This window comes from Misgurnus anguillicaudatus, chromosome 24, assembly GCF_027580225.2.
Source record: "Misgurnus anguillicaudatus chromosome 24, ASM2758022v2, whole genome shotgun sequence".
Classification (NCBI taxonomy): Eukaryota; Metazoa; Chordata; class Actinopteri; order Cypriniformes; family Cobitidae; genus Misgurnus; species Misgurnus anguillicaudatus.
The window spans coordinates 2,573,420-2,592,983 of record NC_073360.2 but is presented as its reverse complement, the minus strand read 5'-3'; the positions used below and the strand labels follow the sequence as shown (position 1 = coordinate 2,592,983).

General features: G+C 37.2%; 1 protein-coding gene across 2 annotated transcripts; it reads right to left on the bottom strand.

The window, feature by feature from the left end:
* Nucleotides 1-1,381: 1,381 nt before the first annotated feature.
* On the bottom strand, nucleotides 1,382-16,531 carry rinl (Ras and Rab interactor-like). Of its 2 annotated transcripts, none has more exons than XM_055195620.2 (12): nucleotides 16,336-16,531; nucleotides 14,152-14,262; nucleotides 13,840-13,999; nucleotides 12,023-12,131; nucleotides 11,338-11,410; nucleotides 10,985-11,073; nucleotides 10,818-10,903; nucleotides 7,796-8,024; nucleotides 6,070-6,672; nucleotides 5,654-5,971; nucleotides 3,321-3,452; nucleotides 1,382-2,234 (listed from the first exon to the last, which is right to left on the bottom strand). In XM_055195620.2, exons 2-12 carry the CDS (start codon nucleotides 14,193-14,195, stop codon nucleotides 1,801-1,803), a joined length of 2,277 nt encoding a protein of 758 aa, XP_055051595.2. In that variant the 5' UTR covers nucleotides 14,196-14,262; nucleotides 16,336-16,531; the 3' UTR covers nucleotides 1,382-1,800. The 2 variants fall into 2 exon arrangements, with proteins under 2 accessions (XP_055051595.2, XP_055051594.2); XM_055195619.2 differs by having other exon boundaries at nucleotides 16,195-16,530.
* Between the last annotated feature and the right edge of the window lie 3,033 nt (nucleotides 16,532-19,564).

Sequence of the window (19,564 nt, the reverse complement as noted above, 5' to 3'; positions counted from 1 at the left end):
TAAAAACAACTTCAAATAAAACAGTAAATTTAAGATCTGTCAATCAAATCAGATGTGATCCTGTATGTGTGTCTTTGTGTTGAAAAAAAGACACATCATCTGTTTATTTCAGTAAATTACAAGCAAAGGCCATTTATCTCATTCCTGTCCTGTGCTGGGTGAATTATACATCCAAGCATGATGCATTACATGATGAAAAAGTGCAGAATCATGAAAAGCGTATGGCATTGGTGCATAGGTTTGCTTCTAAACCAGGATTTATGAGCTTGTATTTTGCTGCAGTGGGGACAAGGGAAATATCTTTCAACATTAAAAATGGTTGTATATCAAAGCAGGCTGAATGCCAGGTTTCTTATACAATAGGCCTTGAAATGTGATACCTGCAGGCTACGTATAGATGCATTGTATACATTTTTAAACAGTTATAATTTGTGCATGCTTACAAAATCCTTACAGAGTTTGTGTGCTACGTAAGGGCCTGTAAAGATTTCTAAAGATGGGTCATTTTTACACACATTTTTCTTAACCTAGGCCTACATGACGTGTTTTTGGGTTCAAGTGACAGGTAAAATCAAAACAAAACATTTACAAAAGAAACACAGTTAAATAACAATGCAGTAAATATAAATACTGAATATATAAATTTCCAACACAGTAAAAGTACAACACTACTATTTTGTAATATTTAAATAATAAACCTTAGGTGTACTTGAAAATAAATTCAATAGTTCCCCCTAGTGGTCACAGGAATATGCATGTTTTAAAAAAATCACCCCTGCTCCCCCTGGTGGTAGTCACATGATCAAAAAACTTTGTTAAAAAAAACAATGTTCTTATCTTTAAGAAAATGTAAATCTGAATACAGGTCATTCATGTCTGTAGCACAAACAGTGCAGGACACTTAAACTAAATACTTGGCCCATACGGTAAAAATATATTATTTTTTGTATATTTTGATATATTTTGCCCACTTCTATATATATATATATTAGAGCTGGGCATAGATCAATCCAGATCAATCTCATACAAAACAAAAGTAACCCTCTGCATAACACCTGAGTTTGTTCTGTGTGCAATTATTATGAATATATAAATACATATAAACACATTCATGTATGCATTTAAGAAACATTTACATGTGTATATATATATTTATTTATATTTTTATATATTCTAAATTATATATAAATAAAAAACGATATTTAAATAAATCATTTCTTAAATGTATATATATGTATGTGTGTGTGTTTAAATATACATAATATTTACACACATCACAAACTCATATATTATGCAAAAAAAATCACTTTTATTTTGTATGAGATGAATCTAGATTAATCTACGCCCAGCCCTAATATATATATATATATAGTAAAGAATCAAAATTCTTATCGCATCGGAAGAAAAACTTTGTATGTTACAAATTTGAAAAGATTAAAAATAAATATATTTTCAACTGCAAAAACATACTTGTATTTTTATCTTTTATACATACTTATACATTTTATACTTATACTTTATACATTTTATACAAACTTTTATATTTTGGCCAGGATTTTTTTTTTTTGCCGTATGGGTTGTAAAATTAAAACATTTGTTTTTGTATTTGTTGTCTTTGAAATACATTTTTAAATATATGTTAATATATGAATGTTAAAACTAAATATATTTTCAAATTCAAAAAGCTTAACTTAAATGTATTTAGCATATATTTATTTCAGAGTTCAGAGATCAACAGCAGGCTAATACTTTTTAAAATAGCATTTCTTCATTCTCTCAGTATAGTTACTTTCATTCATCTTAATTCCAGCCTACACTAGACCCTTTACCATCATCCTCAGCTTTAGGTTTGTCGAGACACGATGTCTCTGTTGACTTTTTTTGTTGTTCATTTAAATCCTCTTCTTCCTTTACGACCTCCAACTCTTCGCTCAATCTCTTGCACTCTTGTGTTTTCTCTACACTAGAGACGGCTGTGTTGCTGTCAGTTGTATTGGTTAAATCTGTGGCCTCATCTACCTCTGATGTGGTACGGCTTCCGTCTGTCAGCCTGTGTCTGCGTATGGTTCTTCGATTTCTGCTGCGTCGTGATTGGCTGCAGTGGAGGGTACGTCTGCGGTGCCATTGGCTCAGAGACGACTGAGCTTCTGCACTGAGCTGCCGCTTTGCCAGCCGCGGCCTGAAGCTGCTGATGTAAAAGAGGGCGGCATACAGCGACGTAAGGTAGTAGCCACCTGAGAAAGTACGAGAGAAATGTGCTGTCATGAACACAACAGTAGTTTGTGTTGAAAAGATAAAGCATGTCATTTCTGTGGCCTACATAAGAACAAAGTACAACTTTTTTGAGTGATAGTAAAACTTTACTAGGTGATTTCAGCTTCAGCTACATTTTGGAGATAAAATCTTCCTCACATTGAAACTTGACATTAAGGTTAGGAGAGATAGGAGATATTAGGAGATGATTTGTATTATTATCTTACTATACACATGTTAGGTCTGACGTCATGACACCGCTTCGGGGTCCAAAGTCCAAACACTATCAGATGCTTAAGCTAATAACACAAAGTTTGCTTAAGCAAAATACTAATACACACGGTGAGCTTTATCTCCATATTGAAGTCCCAGATGACAATATAGCGATTAATCTTTAATGAATTGTTAAAATGTTAGTATCCGGGATGCCTTGAGCCTGAAGTGTAAGTCTCATTAATGTAATGGGGTAATGGTGTGGGGGATGTTTTCTTGGCGCACTTTAGTGCCAATTGGGCATCGTTTAAATGCCACGGCCTACCTGAGCATTGTTTCTGACCATGTCCATCCCTTTATGACCACCATGTACTCATCCTCTGATGGCTACTTCCAGCAGGATAATGCACCATGTCATAAAGTGCGAATCATCTCAGACTGGTTTCTTGAACATGACAATGAGTTCACTGTACTAAAATGGCCCCCACAGACACCAGATCTCAACCCAATTGAGCATCTTTGGGATGTGGTGGAACGAGAGCTTCGTGTCCTGAATGTGCATCCCACAAATCTCCATCAACTGCAAGATGCTATCCTATCAATATGGGCCAACATTTCTACAGAATGCTTTCAGCACCTTGTTGAATCAATGCCATGTAGAATTAAGGCAGACCAGAAAGGGGGTCAAACACAGTATTAGTATGGTGTTCCTAATAATCCTTTAGGTGAGTGCATTTTAAATTGGACTTCCGTCAACAAATCCTCCTAAAATTTCCGCACTGCACCTTTAACAAGCGCATAATAAAAGGAAGAGTCAGTGTCGGGGCAGCAATGTGTGCGTGTGGACTTTCTACCTTCTCCTTGTAGTTGTGTGGGGTCCAGTAACTCCATCATGTAGTCAGTGTCAATCTGCAGTGTGGTAACATCACTACGCAGCAACATCCATGTCAGGCAAGGCAGGAAGTCATCTGCCCCAAAAACCACACCTGACAGAAAACAATGAACATATTTTAATCTCCTTCCTGAATACCTGATGTGCCATGAATACTCAGAAGTGTCTGAAGTGGTTGTATTTCTGCATGTACGCAGTGTCATATTCTGCAAAACATTGAACACTACATAGAAACTGACAGGTTTGCAGACAGAACCACACTAGCGAACAGCAAAATAACAGAAGAGGCTTTACTGATAAAATAGAAAATAACATAATGCCGAGGCCTAGATTATATCAAAAAGACAAACACAGTAAACTTGATGAGATAACTAACTCACACAGGATGGCAAACACAAGGGCTGTGAGCCCTCATTCAATATTCCCTACATTAGGAGTCGCCGAGAGACGCGAGAATTCATTCATAGCACACCTAGTTGGATGAGTAGTGTGACTAGCTGTGATTTTACATTAATTGTAAACTCATTATTGCAGTACATTGTGGGGTTGAATGAGTGCACACTATAATGTCCACTATGATTTCGGACACCACTAAAAATGGACGTTCCCTCAAGTAGTGACTATTTCATACCCAGCCAAGAAGATTACATGGGAAAGCAAATAAGGAGGGTAAAGAAGGAAAACAGGTTGGAGAAGTTAAACAATAATTGGATTAACAAGGAAACAAAGGAGCAGGATCAGACATGAGACAGCAAAGTACATCAGAAACAAAAGCCATGTGCTGCAAACACTAAACAAGGCAGAAAGTCTTGATCGATGTGGTCTGTTGCACAAAACATGTACGTTTGGGTTCAGCTTGAGCATAAACTTTTTTTTGTAAGCTAAATTATGGATCCCCTAAGAGGACATGGAGCAAAAAATAAATAAAGTTTAGTTTCGCGTCAAACTATAGTATGCTCACGTGAAACTTTCGTGTGCGCACATGAAACAAGTGTTCATAAGAAGGTGGGAAATAACTTTTAGGGATAGACACGCAATCATGTGTTTTATGATGATATGAACACAAGGAAATTAAAGACCACATTGCGATACTCACCACTAAATAAAAGCGTGTATTTCATTTTAATTGGATGCCAAAATCTTTTTGAGTTCGGGTTGTCAAATCGTATAAATTAAATTTTTTTCTCAATTAAATTTTTATCTTTGAATTTCGTCCACTTCCACACACAGTATCCAGTCACTGAAACCGAACTCTTGCCAGGTGGAAGATTTTCAGAAACTCTGGTTGCAGTGTTACTAGTGCAAGTGTTGCTGGTAAACCCCAAGATTTTGGCTTATGGTGTCGAAGTGCATGCCATTTTACCATTTTTGACGTCAGATTGTGTGAAGCAATCTCTTTTGTTTTCATGAGGCGAATCTGTGCAATGACTTGTGATTGGCCAACATGGCTTTATGGTTAGGGTTATATCGCCATCTGTTAGTTTGGCATGCTCTTGACAGCACTTGTTTTTGTGTTTTCATGTGGGCTGGGATACTTTAAAAGACTAAAACACAAGCATGTGTAGACTGTAGGCCTGAGGTTGATTTGTGCAACAAGCCTCAAGAGCAGAAACCAGGACAAGAACAAAAGACACTATAATGTCGAGATCCAAACATTATGCTCTGACACCATTATAGCATAATATCAACCAGTGGCGGCTCGTGACTGCTCTTCCGAGGATGCATTAATTCAAAATATGTGTTCAGGTTGTCACGTGTGTGGTTCCCTTTTCCTGTGTGCATCACGTGTTTTGTCAAAATAAGTGCCTGCTGCACATGCGTCAAAACCGTTTATGATAAAAGAGACGCTCACGTTCCCAAAATATACGCTAGACACTCCCTTAATAGTAAACTCTGATTACGCATGAGATTATGCGAGTATCTGGCAAACGCGAGATTTGTCTCTTTTATCCTAAACCCTTTAGACGCGTCTGCAGCAGGCACTCACCTTGGCATGACACGTGATGCACACAGGATCTCTCAAAGCGCAGAACACATATTTTGAAATTACAAACCACTACATGACGGGCTACATACATCATCGTGAGCCCTCAAAAAAGAAGTCACCAGCCGCCACTGTTATCAACATAACATGGTATGCCGCAATGCTGTCACCAGAGACTAAAAAACACTGACCAGCAAGACAGATTCAAGAATACTGTCATCCACAATGCTCAAAACGCCCCTGCTGTGCAATCTTAATAACTATTTTATGGAAAAATGAATGAGCGGACTGCTAAATGTATTGTGACTCACCAGGCTTAGCATTAGCGTTCATGCAATGGTAGATAGTCTTGCAGACTTTAAGCAGAATGTGAACTTTTTTGCTAGGTGAGTAAGTCTCATGCATCGCGGTCCAGCGTTGCTGGATCTTCTCCACCATGTTGGCATCTGGTATGCCAGCTCCCGCCGTCCCCTCCAACTCCTCCAGACTGTGGTTCTCCAGTGTGCTCTTGTTTGTCTCTAAACGTTGCAGCGTACCATCATCTCTGCGTGCCGTCTTCATACAAACATAAAGATGAGTGTAGACCGGCTTTAAAGCTACTTTATGGAGGGCAAGCTCCAGTATTGCATCTGTGGGGCAGATCAAAAATGAGAGGCGAATCAACACATTTTGTTACATCCAAAAGTAATCTGATTCTATAACAAGCGCCACCATCTTAAGGTCGTACCCAGTTCAAAATCAGGCATGTCTCCGAGACCATCTGTGATGCTTTGGATCTCTGGATATTCAAACAGTGTTTCTCTGAGGGCAGTGAGAGAGGAACGGACTTCCTGTAGCATCTCTGTGCACGTCACCCCGGGAGCGTTTCCAGCTGCGAGAGTTTGCTCTACGAATGACCTGACAGCCTCTGCAAAAGCCCCATCTTTCCGCTCCGCCAGCTCCTGTATGCGTTTATTCAATCGCCGCTGTGGTGACACAAGTCCACCCAGAGCCGCTGAAAGGCGGTTCTTTACCTTATCCGCCAAAGGTAGGCGGGATGATTGTTGGGATAGAGAAGGGCTCGAGACTGGTTCAAATTCCTCCTCAATACTACTGACTGACAGTGAGTCCAGCTCTAAGCAAGGCAGGGGAAGCAGAGATGAAGGAGATGGTGCATTCAGCCATATCTTTTCCTCAATCCACGACACACGATGTGGTGTCTGAGGGAGTGGACTGTGAATGGAGTCTGTACTTCCTCTTTTGATTGGGTCTTGCTTGGTGCCACTATTTCCCCTTCGAAGCACAACTCCACTTGGCGTAGCTGGAGAAACTGGACTCTTCTCAAATGATCCTTGGAGAAAACAATAAACCTATGAGCTTATGCAATGGTATAAAACAGAAGTCATAGGTGATTCTTAAGTTAGGACCACTTTTGATAAAACATTTAATTTCTTATGTTTTATTTTTCTTCATATGGGGCTGTTTAACACGACATGGTTTTCATTCAGAAAATTTCAGTAAGATTGTCAAAAAAGGCTTCGGTGTGAAAACAAACACATCCCGTAAATGTTCTGGGACTCCCATAAAGAGGACCTAGTAACATTCCTGTAACATTCATGGAAGGCATTCTGTGTGAACAAAGAGGTAGAAACAATGGCGTAAGGTGCGTGCCGTAGTGAGGATGTGTGTGTCGTCGCAACAAGAAATTATGCTTCAGCTCTTTGTTGATCTGCATTAAAATCCCTGTTGAGGAATTTTCATGATGAGAAATGTCGCCAAACTGGACTGAAGCAGAGATCAGGGAGCTTGTCACTGTCCGCGCCGACGCTGAGATCATTCACCAGCATGACAGAACAGCGCTTCACATGCACAAGGTTTTGTAAGAGAAAAAAATCACGGATAATTAGCAAAACGCTGTGGAAAAAACCTACCAAGTGCAGGACTTTAATACATCACGTGTCTTTACAGGATCTTTACGTTATGTGTGTGAATGCACACATAGATTTTTGAAACTCATTGGTAGTGTGAATGAACCAAAAATCAAACAATCCCAGACGCATTTTCCGTGTATTTTTTCCGTATGAAAAGGACTAAGGGGACTGATGTACTGTATACAGTAAATGTTGCATATGCAAAAACAGCCATTGAAACGTTTGTACGCAGTTTTCCATGCACATACTGGGGTTTCTAAAAAGCTAAATTTGGCGTAAAATACTGTATGTGCACACTTTGTGTATGCACACTTTAAGGACAAAATGTATGCAATCTGAAATTATGATGACATTATGATTGCATACTATTTCTTTAAGGCCTGGTTGCCTGGATATAAACCGGACACTGCAGTAAACAGGATGTTACGCAAGAATTGTATATAGCTGTTCTTCTGAATTTTAAAATGACTATAAATATAATTTGTGGTCAGCTGAAATGAAACCAAATGAAGCTAAAGCAAAAAAAAAAGGGTCAACTACTACCTCTGTCACGATCAATACTCCTAGAACTCTCATCGCCAAGTGAGGTCGGCCTTTGTTTCAGTCCTCTCCCTTCCCATCCTCTTGTTGTACTTAAGCGTTTCTCTCTCTTCAAGCTGATTGGTCTGCTGGTGAGATGTGTACCCGCTGAAGAACGAGTGAGCCAATCATCGCCGTGTTCATGGAGGTACAGGGGATTAATAAAACACAGAGCCCCACTGGCTGCTGTCAGCTACCAACAACAAAACATTTCACAATTCATTTTGTTTGTTAAACTGATTCATTTAGTCTATGAGTGAAATGAGATAATACAAGATATATTCGGCGTGAATGGACTAATATCCTATAAAAAGTCCAGAGAAGTAGACTAGTAGAATGCAATGTGAGTAAAAGAAAAAAGCATTAAAAAAATTACGATACGGACTCCATTGGACACTTATGTTTGTAATATAAATGAATGGCTGATTGGTGAATGTGCATTGGCCAGTATGCACTACAAAACCAATGCAAATGGTCAGCTAACAATCATTGCGTCCTGTTTTCACCAATACTGAAGCCTAATGGTTTATGTCGGTGAAAATCACAGACCAATAGCTTGAAACACTTTGTGTACTGCCATGGTGTGAATGGTAGAAGCAGCATGGCCGTTGGTGACGTATGACTCCCATTTATTTCACTTGTTATGGCCAGTGGTGGCTCGTGACTGCTCTTCCAAGGGGCGCAAATTCAAAATAAGTGTTCGTAGTGTCATGTGTGTTACTCGTGTTTTCAAAATATGTGTTCATTGCGTCATGTGCACACAGGTTCACTCGACATGCAGAACCTATATTTTGAAATTACGAACCACACACGACGGGCTACATACGTGTTGTGACAACTTTACATCGTGCGCCCTTGAAAAAAGAATTTATGGTTATGGCACCAGCATAAAAAGTGAAATGAGGGAGAGGGGGCCCAGCAGAGGGGATTGCTGAGATGTCACTGATTTTCACAGGCGTGAACCAATAGACTTCAGTATCAGAGAAAACAGGAGTTTTCTCATAGTGTCAGCTATTGACTCAATGAAAGTGAACTGTATCGAAAGGGAACTACATATATAGCAACATATATTTTCTTACTATTACGTATAACTGTTTAGCTAGAATGCATAAAAATTAACTATGAGAATTTCTCAGAGAAAAAGACCAAATGCAGTGAACTGTCCAAGCTCCACAGGATGCTGAATTGGCGGTTGACAAGAAGAGGAATTTACTCAACAGCAATTCGAAGAAATTTAAGTGTTACATAACAAAAGACACATATTTCAAACAGCACTTTAGTTTACAGTACGTGTACTTACCTTGTACATATATGGTAAATATGTTGTACCTACAGACAAATGTGTGGCACCTACACCTGCGTATCCACATGGTTATTAGGGGAATCATTACTGTACTTACCAGTGGTACATACTTGGTAGTTTTATGTAACTCTAGGCAATTACTGGGTAATACCAGATACATACGTATAGTGTAGGTATACTGTAACTAACATGAAACACTATTGTACTTACAAATGAATGTACAATGTAAGTACTTAGTACTTACAGCGAGTGGGATTTATAACAGGTACTTATAGTGTACGTATAAGGTAACTAACGATGTGCCATTTTGTACTCTTTGTATCTTTTATTATACCCTTTAAACCCAACAATGCATCTTATTTTATGGTCTGACTAGTTTATATAACTCACAGTGGCATATGTATACTATGCTATAGACGGTTTCAGCAGTAACAACATAAACAAGCAGCTGTCGTGGTCCGCACGTAGCTTCCGGTAAACTCCGCTAAGAATAAATAACAACAAAGTTCTTTAAACGTAGTTTATTTATATAACAAGCAAAAAACAACACATAGATTACCTAGGAAACAAAAAAATTTGTTATTTTCGATGAGGCATTTGTTCAAGAGATCAGTTTAGCAACTAGTCAGACCATTAAAAAAACGAAACCGGAAGTAAAGTTCGGATCCAAACGTGTATCGCGTCAGTGCACATGCGTCCTATGAAACCGTCTATATCTTAGATTGTAGGTCCTAGGTAATAACTGTGTAAATGCAACATTTTATTTTACAGTCCTGTTTCTATGCAGTTACTATGGACATACTAATGAATGTACTCAGTAGTTAATGTGTACGGTATTCAATGCTTGGGTTTAAAGGGTACAATAAAGGACAAAGATACGGAGTAGAAAAATGGCACGTCAGTAAAGTTTTGTTATTAGTTATCATATACGTGCCATGTACAGTATGTACAATTTATAAGTACAGTAGTGTTTCCCGCCAGCTACAATATACACACACCACAAGCATGTATCTGGTATCATCCAGCACCTACACAGAGTAATACTACCAAGCATGTACCACTGGCATCAAGTACAGCAATGATACCCTTTAATTACCATGTAGATACTCAGAAGTAAGTACCACGCATTTGTCTGTAAGTACAACATATTAACCATATATGTACAAGGTAAGTACACATACTGTAAAATAAAGTGCAACTGAGTTGGTAAAAGGGGGACGCAGCTCAGGTACAGTCAGCTAAAACTATAAATGAATGATGGACGGTTCTGCTTCACTTTGTATTGAAGCAATGAATGTAGACTTATATAAAACAGATAGTAACAGTCGAAAAAAGGCGTAAACTGCGCTTCTGTGATCCACGACAATCCGGTGCGACCAGAGCAGGACGGAACAATATACAACAAGGAGATCGCCGGTGCAACACAGATGTCTGTATAAAATTTTAATAAAGATGCACAACAGTGACTGTGACTAACGTTTCGATGCACAATTACATCTTCATCAGAGTCCTGACTGTTGTGCATCTTTATTAAAATTATTTTATACAGACATCTGTGTTGCACCGGCGATCTCCTTGTTGTAGATAGTTACAGTCCTTTATTACGATTGGTTAAGCTGTGTTCGAAGTACATCAACATCAAAGTACCACACGGTAAGAAATGAAAATATTGTCTTGTATCACCTGTATTGTGCACATAACCGTTTCTGGCATTTCTGTTCCTGGTGTTTCTGGAGTCATGGTTTGTGTGGAGGAGCAAAGCCAAGCTTCTGAAAGTCACAATAACGAACCATTCAAAATGTCATTTATGTAACAGCAGATTAACGGTGAATGGCAGGAAAGATACTAACTTGGACCAAGTGGAGATAAAAGTTGATCTGACTGATTGTTAAGGGTGTAAACCCACGATGGGACCAATAAACAAACAGGTAGCACATCCCTAAAAAAAGGCAAAAACATTAAACTGAAACAAACAGAATGGGCACAAACAATATGTACTAAAAAGAATCATGGTATTGCCAAGATTTAATCCCATACGTTTCTAAAGTACTGCCGCTTAAGAAAGATAAGACTGTATACTTGCATGATTTTGCTATAATTTACATAACACGGGCGCACAACACTTCCTGTGCTAAGTTTCTTCTACAATAAATGAGTAAGACTTTATCAATAACTGCATAAATACAATGAAACTCATTCTGACCTGCTCAGTGTGTAGAAGTGCAGCAGCTGAAAGATGTCAGGGAAGGCCAGGTGAGATGCTGTCAGCTGAAGAGCTGTTACACAAAGATAAGAGCTTGAGTCAGACCAAACCCTCTGCGAGTAATACTGGACAGACTAGTCACCAACCTCAAAAGATCACACTTGTAATAAGGAAACAGGAAGATCTGAATTAGAGTACACAAAAAGAGAACAAACCGCTGTGCCGAGTTTATTCACATCAGAGTTTAAATGCTGCGTCGCATGAACTTGTAGCTTTCTTCTGCATTCTTTACCTCTGTGTCTGCATAATAACAGCTTATTCGTACTTTTTATTTCATGCTAAATCTTTTATCTTCCCTTAAAACTGTCAAAACTAAGCAAAACAAAAGATTGGCTGATATGCCTTTGGAGGGCATGATGACAAGGCATGCATACTCTATACAATATGTACAGTCTGTGTCTGTGATACTTGTTGTTTATGTTTTAAATAGAACAAACTTAACCTAACATAGTAATATGGTCCAAAACATTAATAAATGATGATAAACATCTCATTTTAAAATAACATCTTATTTTTCTAACCCAAACCCACATGAAGTACATGTTATTATCAGTGTTTTGGCGGGTAAGTACACTATAAGTGCTAGTAAATTAGTTTACTTCATAATATGTCGTCTTTTCAGTACCTGTTCCCTTGGTTAATATGGAAAAGTCTTGGACTGGTTCACCATCACACCCTACAGTTACGCACAGAAGCTGTTCATCAGACGAAGACCCTTCAACCACCAGAAAACTCTGTGTAAAGAAACATTTCAATCATTATGTTAGGATGTTTCAGGAAGTGTTTTTAGGATTGTTTTGTTCTTGACAGTTCATTTCAAAATCTATTTAAGTGAGTGACACCACAAACATTGAGTTCAAGGAAATGTTCACTCTGTGAGCAAATACTCACTCTCTGTATCTCTCTCTCTCTCTCTCTCTCTCTCTCTCTCTCTCTCTCTCTCTCTCTCTCTCTCTTTTTCTTTCTCTTTCACACACACACACACACACACACACACGAGGAAGTCAAGGAAGTTGTGTGCACAACAACGTGCTAAAGAAAGCTAAAAATAGATAGTGACAGTGTGTGTAATGAACTTTAGTATGCAAGAATAAATTGGTGACATGCGTGTGATCCTGTCTGTTAAATCCAGATTATCATCTAATGGTTTCAATCTTTAAAATTAGAAATGTTCTTTACATTATGTAGGATTTTTTAATGTAGGGTTTTATGTAGGATTCACATCATTGATTCTTAAATAAAACTAAAAAAATGCCTCATCAGTTAAATGTATTTTAATTACATGGCAAATTTCCATGCAAAACTATTTTATTAATCTAGCTGTATCTAATCATGTTTGTTGGATGCAACTTAATTCTTTTTTACGGTGACCTAATGTAATAATTTTGCGTGGAAACTGATGAGGCGTGTTTTGAGAAAATTTTTGAGGAATGTGTTCCTTCACACTGACCACAGAGGAAGTGATACTAGTAGATATTTGACATTTACTAGATACACCAGTAACCTTTACCAGGAACCTGAATTAGGTTCAGTGCTTATGCCAGGTTAAAAAATATGTTGTTGATAATAAACCCATTTATGGTGTTGCTTTGAAGCAGACTTTTTTAAAAGGAAATTTTCAAGTAAAAACAGCAAATTTAAGATTGAACTACTTTTTACTTTTCTTTTTTAAATTATTTATATAATTTAAATAATTAATTGTATCTAATTATTATGTATAATTATTATTATCTGCATTACTCACAACAGTAATGTAAGTAATGCGTGACCTTAAGTTATCACTGGCCCATAAGACCACAGTGAATCTGCTGTAATATATCTCTGCTTTTCTTTAAGTGATTTTGACTGCACACTTCTCTTATCCAACTGTCTAGTGGTTGAAGACGACTATACAAGTTGCCAGTTTGAGTCACCATTGGCAGGTTGTGACTGAGGTGCCCTTAACCCCAGTTGCTCACCCGGTGTACATTTTAAGATATCCTCAGACTTCAACGTCAGTAATTAGACATCATCTAAAACAACATCGTGCATCAAACTAAAAGGCATCGGCAAAACATGGTCAGGACTCAATTCTTGCACATCAGGCAAAATGGCCTCAGACTTAACGGCATCAGCACATTGCATCAATCACATATTACAGCCTAATACAAAACCTTTATGAAACATGGAGACAGGTAAAGATGAAAGAATGTCTCGTTTTTTATTGTTTTTATTTATTAATCGCTACAGTCCACTACAGTGTAGAACATATTGCTTAAATTACTTGCAAGTTTAATTGTTTATTTATTTTATTTGCACAATGGGAGTAAGTTAAAAGTTATAACTTTAAGAAAAGTAGCAGCACACATTTAAAATGGAAGTACAGTATAATGAATCTCTGTAGTAGATGGTATGGTTGGAGGTTTGTTTAAATCTCAAATAGCGAAACCCAAAAGCACTCACCCCAGTAGGTCTGCCCCATAGAGCAGCGTGGGCCCCATGTTTATCCCAGGGGCTCTTAGGTCCCCAAGCGTCCTGACACAGACGTAACCCCTGTAGCAAACCCTGGGTTTTTGTATGAAATCCAGAGACCCCATTGGGTATCGTGCTAGCAGAATTTACACTGTTAGAAAAGAAAGGCTGTGTTTGAAAACATGAACGCGACTTCTGTTTTATCTTGTCTTACTTCAGAAGGTAAAATATATTCATAAAATAAGCTTTACCAAAAAAAGTTTCACATTTAGATTACATTAAATAGACTGTATATATTCTCACCTGTGCTTTTTGGTTGTTGTGGATTCATCGAATGATTCCTTCATTGTCTGATAATTTTATTTGACCATTCATGCAGGCATAAGTTCCTCCATTCTAGCTGTGCTGTCGTAACTAGTTGACAAGGTTTGGAAATAAGAAGCAAAGGAAATCAAGTAATATACTTACTACCAAGCTTACATCCTTTCATGTGTATTTCATCCTCTGATTAAATCTCCTACGACAACTTGTAGTGTTATATATAATCGAGGCTAAGAAAAGAACACATTTGCGTATGTTTATGTTTTGTAACATGTTCGTGAAGTAAGTAATAATAATAATTGCTTACATTTATATAGCGCTTTTCTAAGTACTCAAAGCGCTTTACATATGAACGGGGAAATCTCTCCTCAACCACCACCAAGTATTAACTGTATATTTACAAATGTACCGGTAACTGCTGATGTTTTATATGGCATGCTTTTGGCCAATAAACACACACTTACAGGACAAACGTGCCCTCCAAGTACTAAAATCCTCCCTAGTTGACCGAGGTCCAAACATGCAAAAAGTGGGTAGTCCCACAAATAGTTTGGGTATGAAAAGATTTCCACGGTGCGAAAGGCCCTAATATGCACACGTTAGGTACAAAGCTGTACTTTTAGCTCTTGTTTCATAGCTGTACCCTTTCTTTTATTAACACTTTAAGATATTTATTAAAACATTAAAACATATATTTTCAGTATTTTTTAATAATAGTCATTTTTGTTTTGGTATCTCAAACTTGTAAAAGGCGGGCAATAGTCCATAATTTTAAAAAAAGTTTAAATTATTAAAAAATCAAAATGAGATACTTTGGCATTGTTTTATGTTTAAAATCTTACAAACAATTTTCACGAATCAGTAGTTGTTGGAATGTTAGGATTCAAAAACTTTTTTCTCAAGGTCAAGGTAGTACAACCACAATCATTGGCTTTTTATAAGTAAGCTAACAAGTATAAACAGTAAACATAATATAACACAACATAGTTTATATATTTCTCATAAATACAGATTTTTTTTTTACAAAATGTTATGGGTAGGCTGGTACAGTTTCTGTGTGATGTGGTACAACCTCCGAAGTTTTATCAAATGATATTTTATCAAACACATTTTAATTGTATTTTAATTGTATTTTAAAATGCGTTTTAAAGTATTTATAAAATTAATATCAGAGGCAAACTAGTATCCAAGTAGAAGTCTGGTCAAGGTAAATTGGTTGCAGAGGTCAGGTGGTGCAACCAGAAAGTCAAAGGGTGCAACGGCAATAAATGCCTCAAAGAAATAAAAACATTAAGCTAAATAATTTTAATGACCTAATAATTTAGCTTTAATAAATGCAAGCTAACGTTGTCTATAATTGTTATTGTACTTTTAAAATATTGTTAGTTTTATGGTAAAGTTGTTTAACACTTTCAAATTATTTTTAGGATTATAATTTTAAATGCCTCTATCAAATAAACAAAAAATCAATCAGTATGACACAGGAAGCACATTAAAACTTATCTGGCAAATGATTAGATCTGGAAAATGATAGAATGAGTGTTTGTACCACCTGATATTTTTTGAATGGGGTTATCAAAAATATTGAGAAAAATCATTAAAATGTAGTAAAATGTTGTTCATTAAACAAAACTTTAAACACACTGTTACTGACTCAAAAATGTGCATTACATACATTAATTTTTTTTTATACGTTTTTGCAAGTTTGTTTTGTCATTGAACTCAACACCGTCATCTGTCAGATTATCATAAAGTTGACAGTGTGCTTAAAACCAGACTCATTTTATTATTACTAAGACTCAAATGTTATGTTTGTCTTATTTATAATAAAGATTTGGCATGGCAACACACACCTTATTTTATCTGACAGTGTTGGCACATATTACAATACATACTGAGAAAACAGGAGGCAGCAAACACACTTAAATAATACTGAAAAGATTTCATCATTCCTTTATTTTCAGTTAAAACTAATGTTTCTGAGACATCTGATGTGCTTAAAGTAAAAGTTTTAGGTAAACTCACGTGTGTTGAATCTTCAGCATGTCATCCTACACAAAGAGCAGGCCCAACATTTCTTAAACCTGTTTGAAAAACCTGCACCTACTGCAGCTGTCTGAACTTTAACCCCTTCAATCCCTTCCCACATCCAAACACATCACTTACAGTGGCGGTCACTTCTCTCTTCTTCTGTGATTCTTTAAAACGCATACATTTCAGTCACGCTAAAGTTCACTGCATCTCTGTCGGCTTTGATAGTGACAAACCCTCTTTACACCGTATGTCAGTCGTCTGAGCTCCACCCACCTATGATTGTGGTAAACCTCACAGTAAAAACTCTCAAGTGAACACAGTGTGAGAAGTATAGGTCACATACAGCAGAAAGATTAGCTCAGCGAGTGTTACTTTCATAACTGTCAAGAAGCTCATTTGACATCAATTTCATTTTAGTCAACCAGCAGAAGAGCTTTGACTATGAAAAGATTTGCTTTTCATATTTTAATGAGAGTTCTTCTATTGCCTGAGCTCAGGGGAAGATGGTAACACCTTGTTCCCTATTGGATTTTCCTATTATGACAATAATAGACATATAGCAAACTTTAAAATATCATTTTAGTATGCAGTGCAGTGTATCCTTAACATATAATATATGCAAAAACTACAGGTTCACTACAAGTAGTTTTTAAGTATAATTAACTTTAATTTTTTTATCTTGACTAATGATGAGTTGCTTTCAATTATAATACAGTTTTTATTAGTTGCTTTAGTACAATTCTCAGATCAGAATTGAAATTCTCATAACTACCTGTTCAATTCTCACATCATTGTGTCACTTCTGCACATCAGAAAAGCCGTTTTTCATTTCTTTGAACAAGTTGCAAATGCTTTGGTACATCCATGCAAATGATGATTATGTTCAATTCTCAGCTTTTTCCTACATTATCAGTTGCTTATGTCATGTTGATCAAAATATATTATAATGGGTCTCTGTTGAATAGTCTCACCCCCCACAACATTTAGGCATTAGTTCATAGTATAAGTCTTTACATGCAAAATGATTAAACAAGTTGTCATAATACAGGTCAAAAATATTTCTATAAATTTCCATTAGATGTTGTTTCTAAATCTGTCCTGAATTGGTAAATTGCTCCCGGGTGAATCTTGACTTTCTCTAACAGACAGAAACATCCCCAGCAAGCAGAAACTGAGAAATGAAATGATGGCGAACTATAGACCCAATATAGTCCGGCAATGAGTAACCCACTTCTACTCTAAATAAACTTGAATTTGATTACATTTGACATTTTTGCCAAAATAACTTGAAGATGTATGATATGCCAACAGGTGTTCAAGGTGTTTGCTTTTTATTTCTTTTATATGTTCTTAAAGTATATGCATTGTCTATTCTTGGGCTATGGTTAGACGTCTATTAGACTTTCATTGGCAGCCCAAAGCACTGCATGTACAGTTTTCCCTAAAGATATTGTTCACATTTCTACTTTTGTTTTTACTTTTTTCTTTGTGCTGTCTTTTCCTTTATGTAATCGCAATGACATGGTCTGTCAACAAATGACAATATAAACAGTAAAAGTGTAAATGTAAATGTTGTCCAATCAAACTCCCGCATAACTTACACTAAGGTGTAACCTACAATTTACAATACAATAATTGTCATCAAAACTTTAGCCATAGTTTATATCACAACATCCCTCCAGCGTAAACTGTTGTATTGACAACATGACTAAGCAATTTGACTGTCTTATCCGTACACAATGACTTGTCATTCTGATGGCACTGACATGTTTATTGACACAGATATTTACTTTTGAGAGATGTAAGAGACTGGCTTTTGCAGGTAATCCATGGTGTTTTGCTATTTGTACGAATTGTTTTGAGAAATGCACTTACTGTTTTGCAAATGTCGAGTATGATTTGAGAAATGTACCAAAGCGACTGAGAAAAACTGTAATATAATGCCTTAATGTGGGCGTTTGATTCCAAGAGACTGGAAAAGATTCACATTTAAGCTTTTACTGTTTATACAGTCATTTGATGATATTGCGATACAGAAAGAAAGAAACAGCACTGCATGGCACAAAAAATGTAGAAATGTGAACATAGGACAATCTGATGTTCCTGTCTGTTGAGCCACAAATTCTCATCCACATCACAATGAATATCTTCTCCTGCGCTGCAGCGTGGAAAGAATCTTTTCGAGTGTCTTATTCAGCGTCTGCTGTGATGTCATCACACGCTGCATCCATGCCAGTCTGAAGGGTCATCTGTGTATGTGACTGGCAATCCATCTCCATGCTGAGAAAAAATTCCCAATGGGGTTAAGGAATGGAGAGAGGAACTCCATCAGCATCCTGTTGTGGGCCACAAACCATGGAGTGATGGAAACTGACATTGTCCCAAACTATCTCCAATCTGACCCATCTCTTGTTGAGGAATGAGATCGTTAGAGAAAGTCAAAAGCAATTTACCAATTCAGGACAGAGTTAGAAAAAAAGTATAATAGAAATGTATAGAAATATGCTTGACATATTATGACAACTTTTTGTCTGTAAAGACTTACACTATGAACCAACGCCCAAGTGTCGTGGGTGGCGAGACCACCCAACAGAGACCCACCACAATACACCCCGATCAACATGACATAAGCAACTGATAATGTAGGAAACAGCAGATAATTGTACATAATCATATGCATGGATGAACCAAAGCATTTGCAACTTGTTCAAAGAAATGAGAAACAGTTTTTTTGATGTGCACAACTGACACAATTCTCATCACTCGGGGATAACCGCAAATGGGTAAAGAGGCGGGACGTGGGTGAAGCCGAGGTGAAGCCTAGCTCGACTCTAGTGACAGCAGGGGCAGTTCACCCGTCACTCAAGTGGCAACGCCCTTAATATTATTTAAACAGGTGAGTTACAAAAATATTCACCCCCCTCACAGTTGTCATGATCACTTTTTGATACCAGGCTGTAAACATATTATTTTCTACTGTAAAGTTGGGCATTTTAACATGGAGGTCTATGGGAATTTACTCCCTTTTGAAGCCGGCCTTCAGCGGTCAGACGATTAATTGCAGTTTAAGTCACTTCCGTATTGGCTTCGTCATAAAGATCGGAAAGTTGCCCCTCGGCAAAGTCACTTGACACAAAAAAGTTTAGTCCGATGAATGACTAGCATGCATGACTTTGATACAGGTTATTAATAAAATGACAAGGAAAATAAACACTACTTAATTATAAAAAAGTGTTTTTCTTCATAATTCCTTTTAAAAATACTTTGATGTGTCCCGAGATAGAATATACTTATTTAGGTGGGTCCCAAATGAAAAGTTTGGGAACCCCTGTGCTAGGCTACTAAGATTGTTGTAGAACAG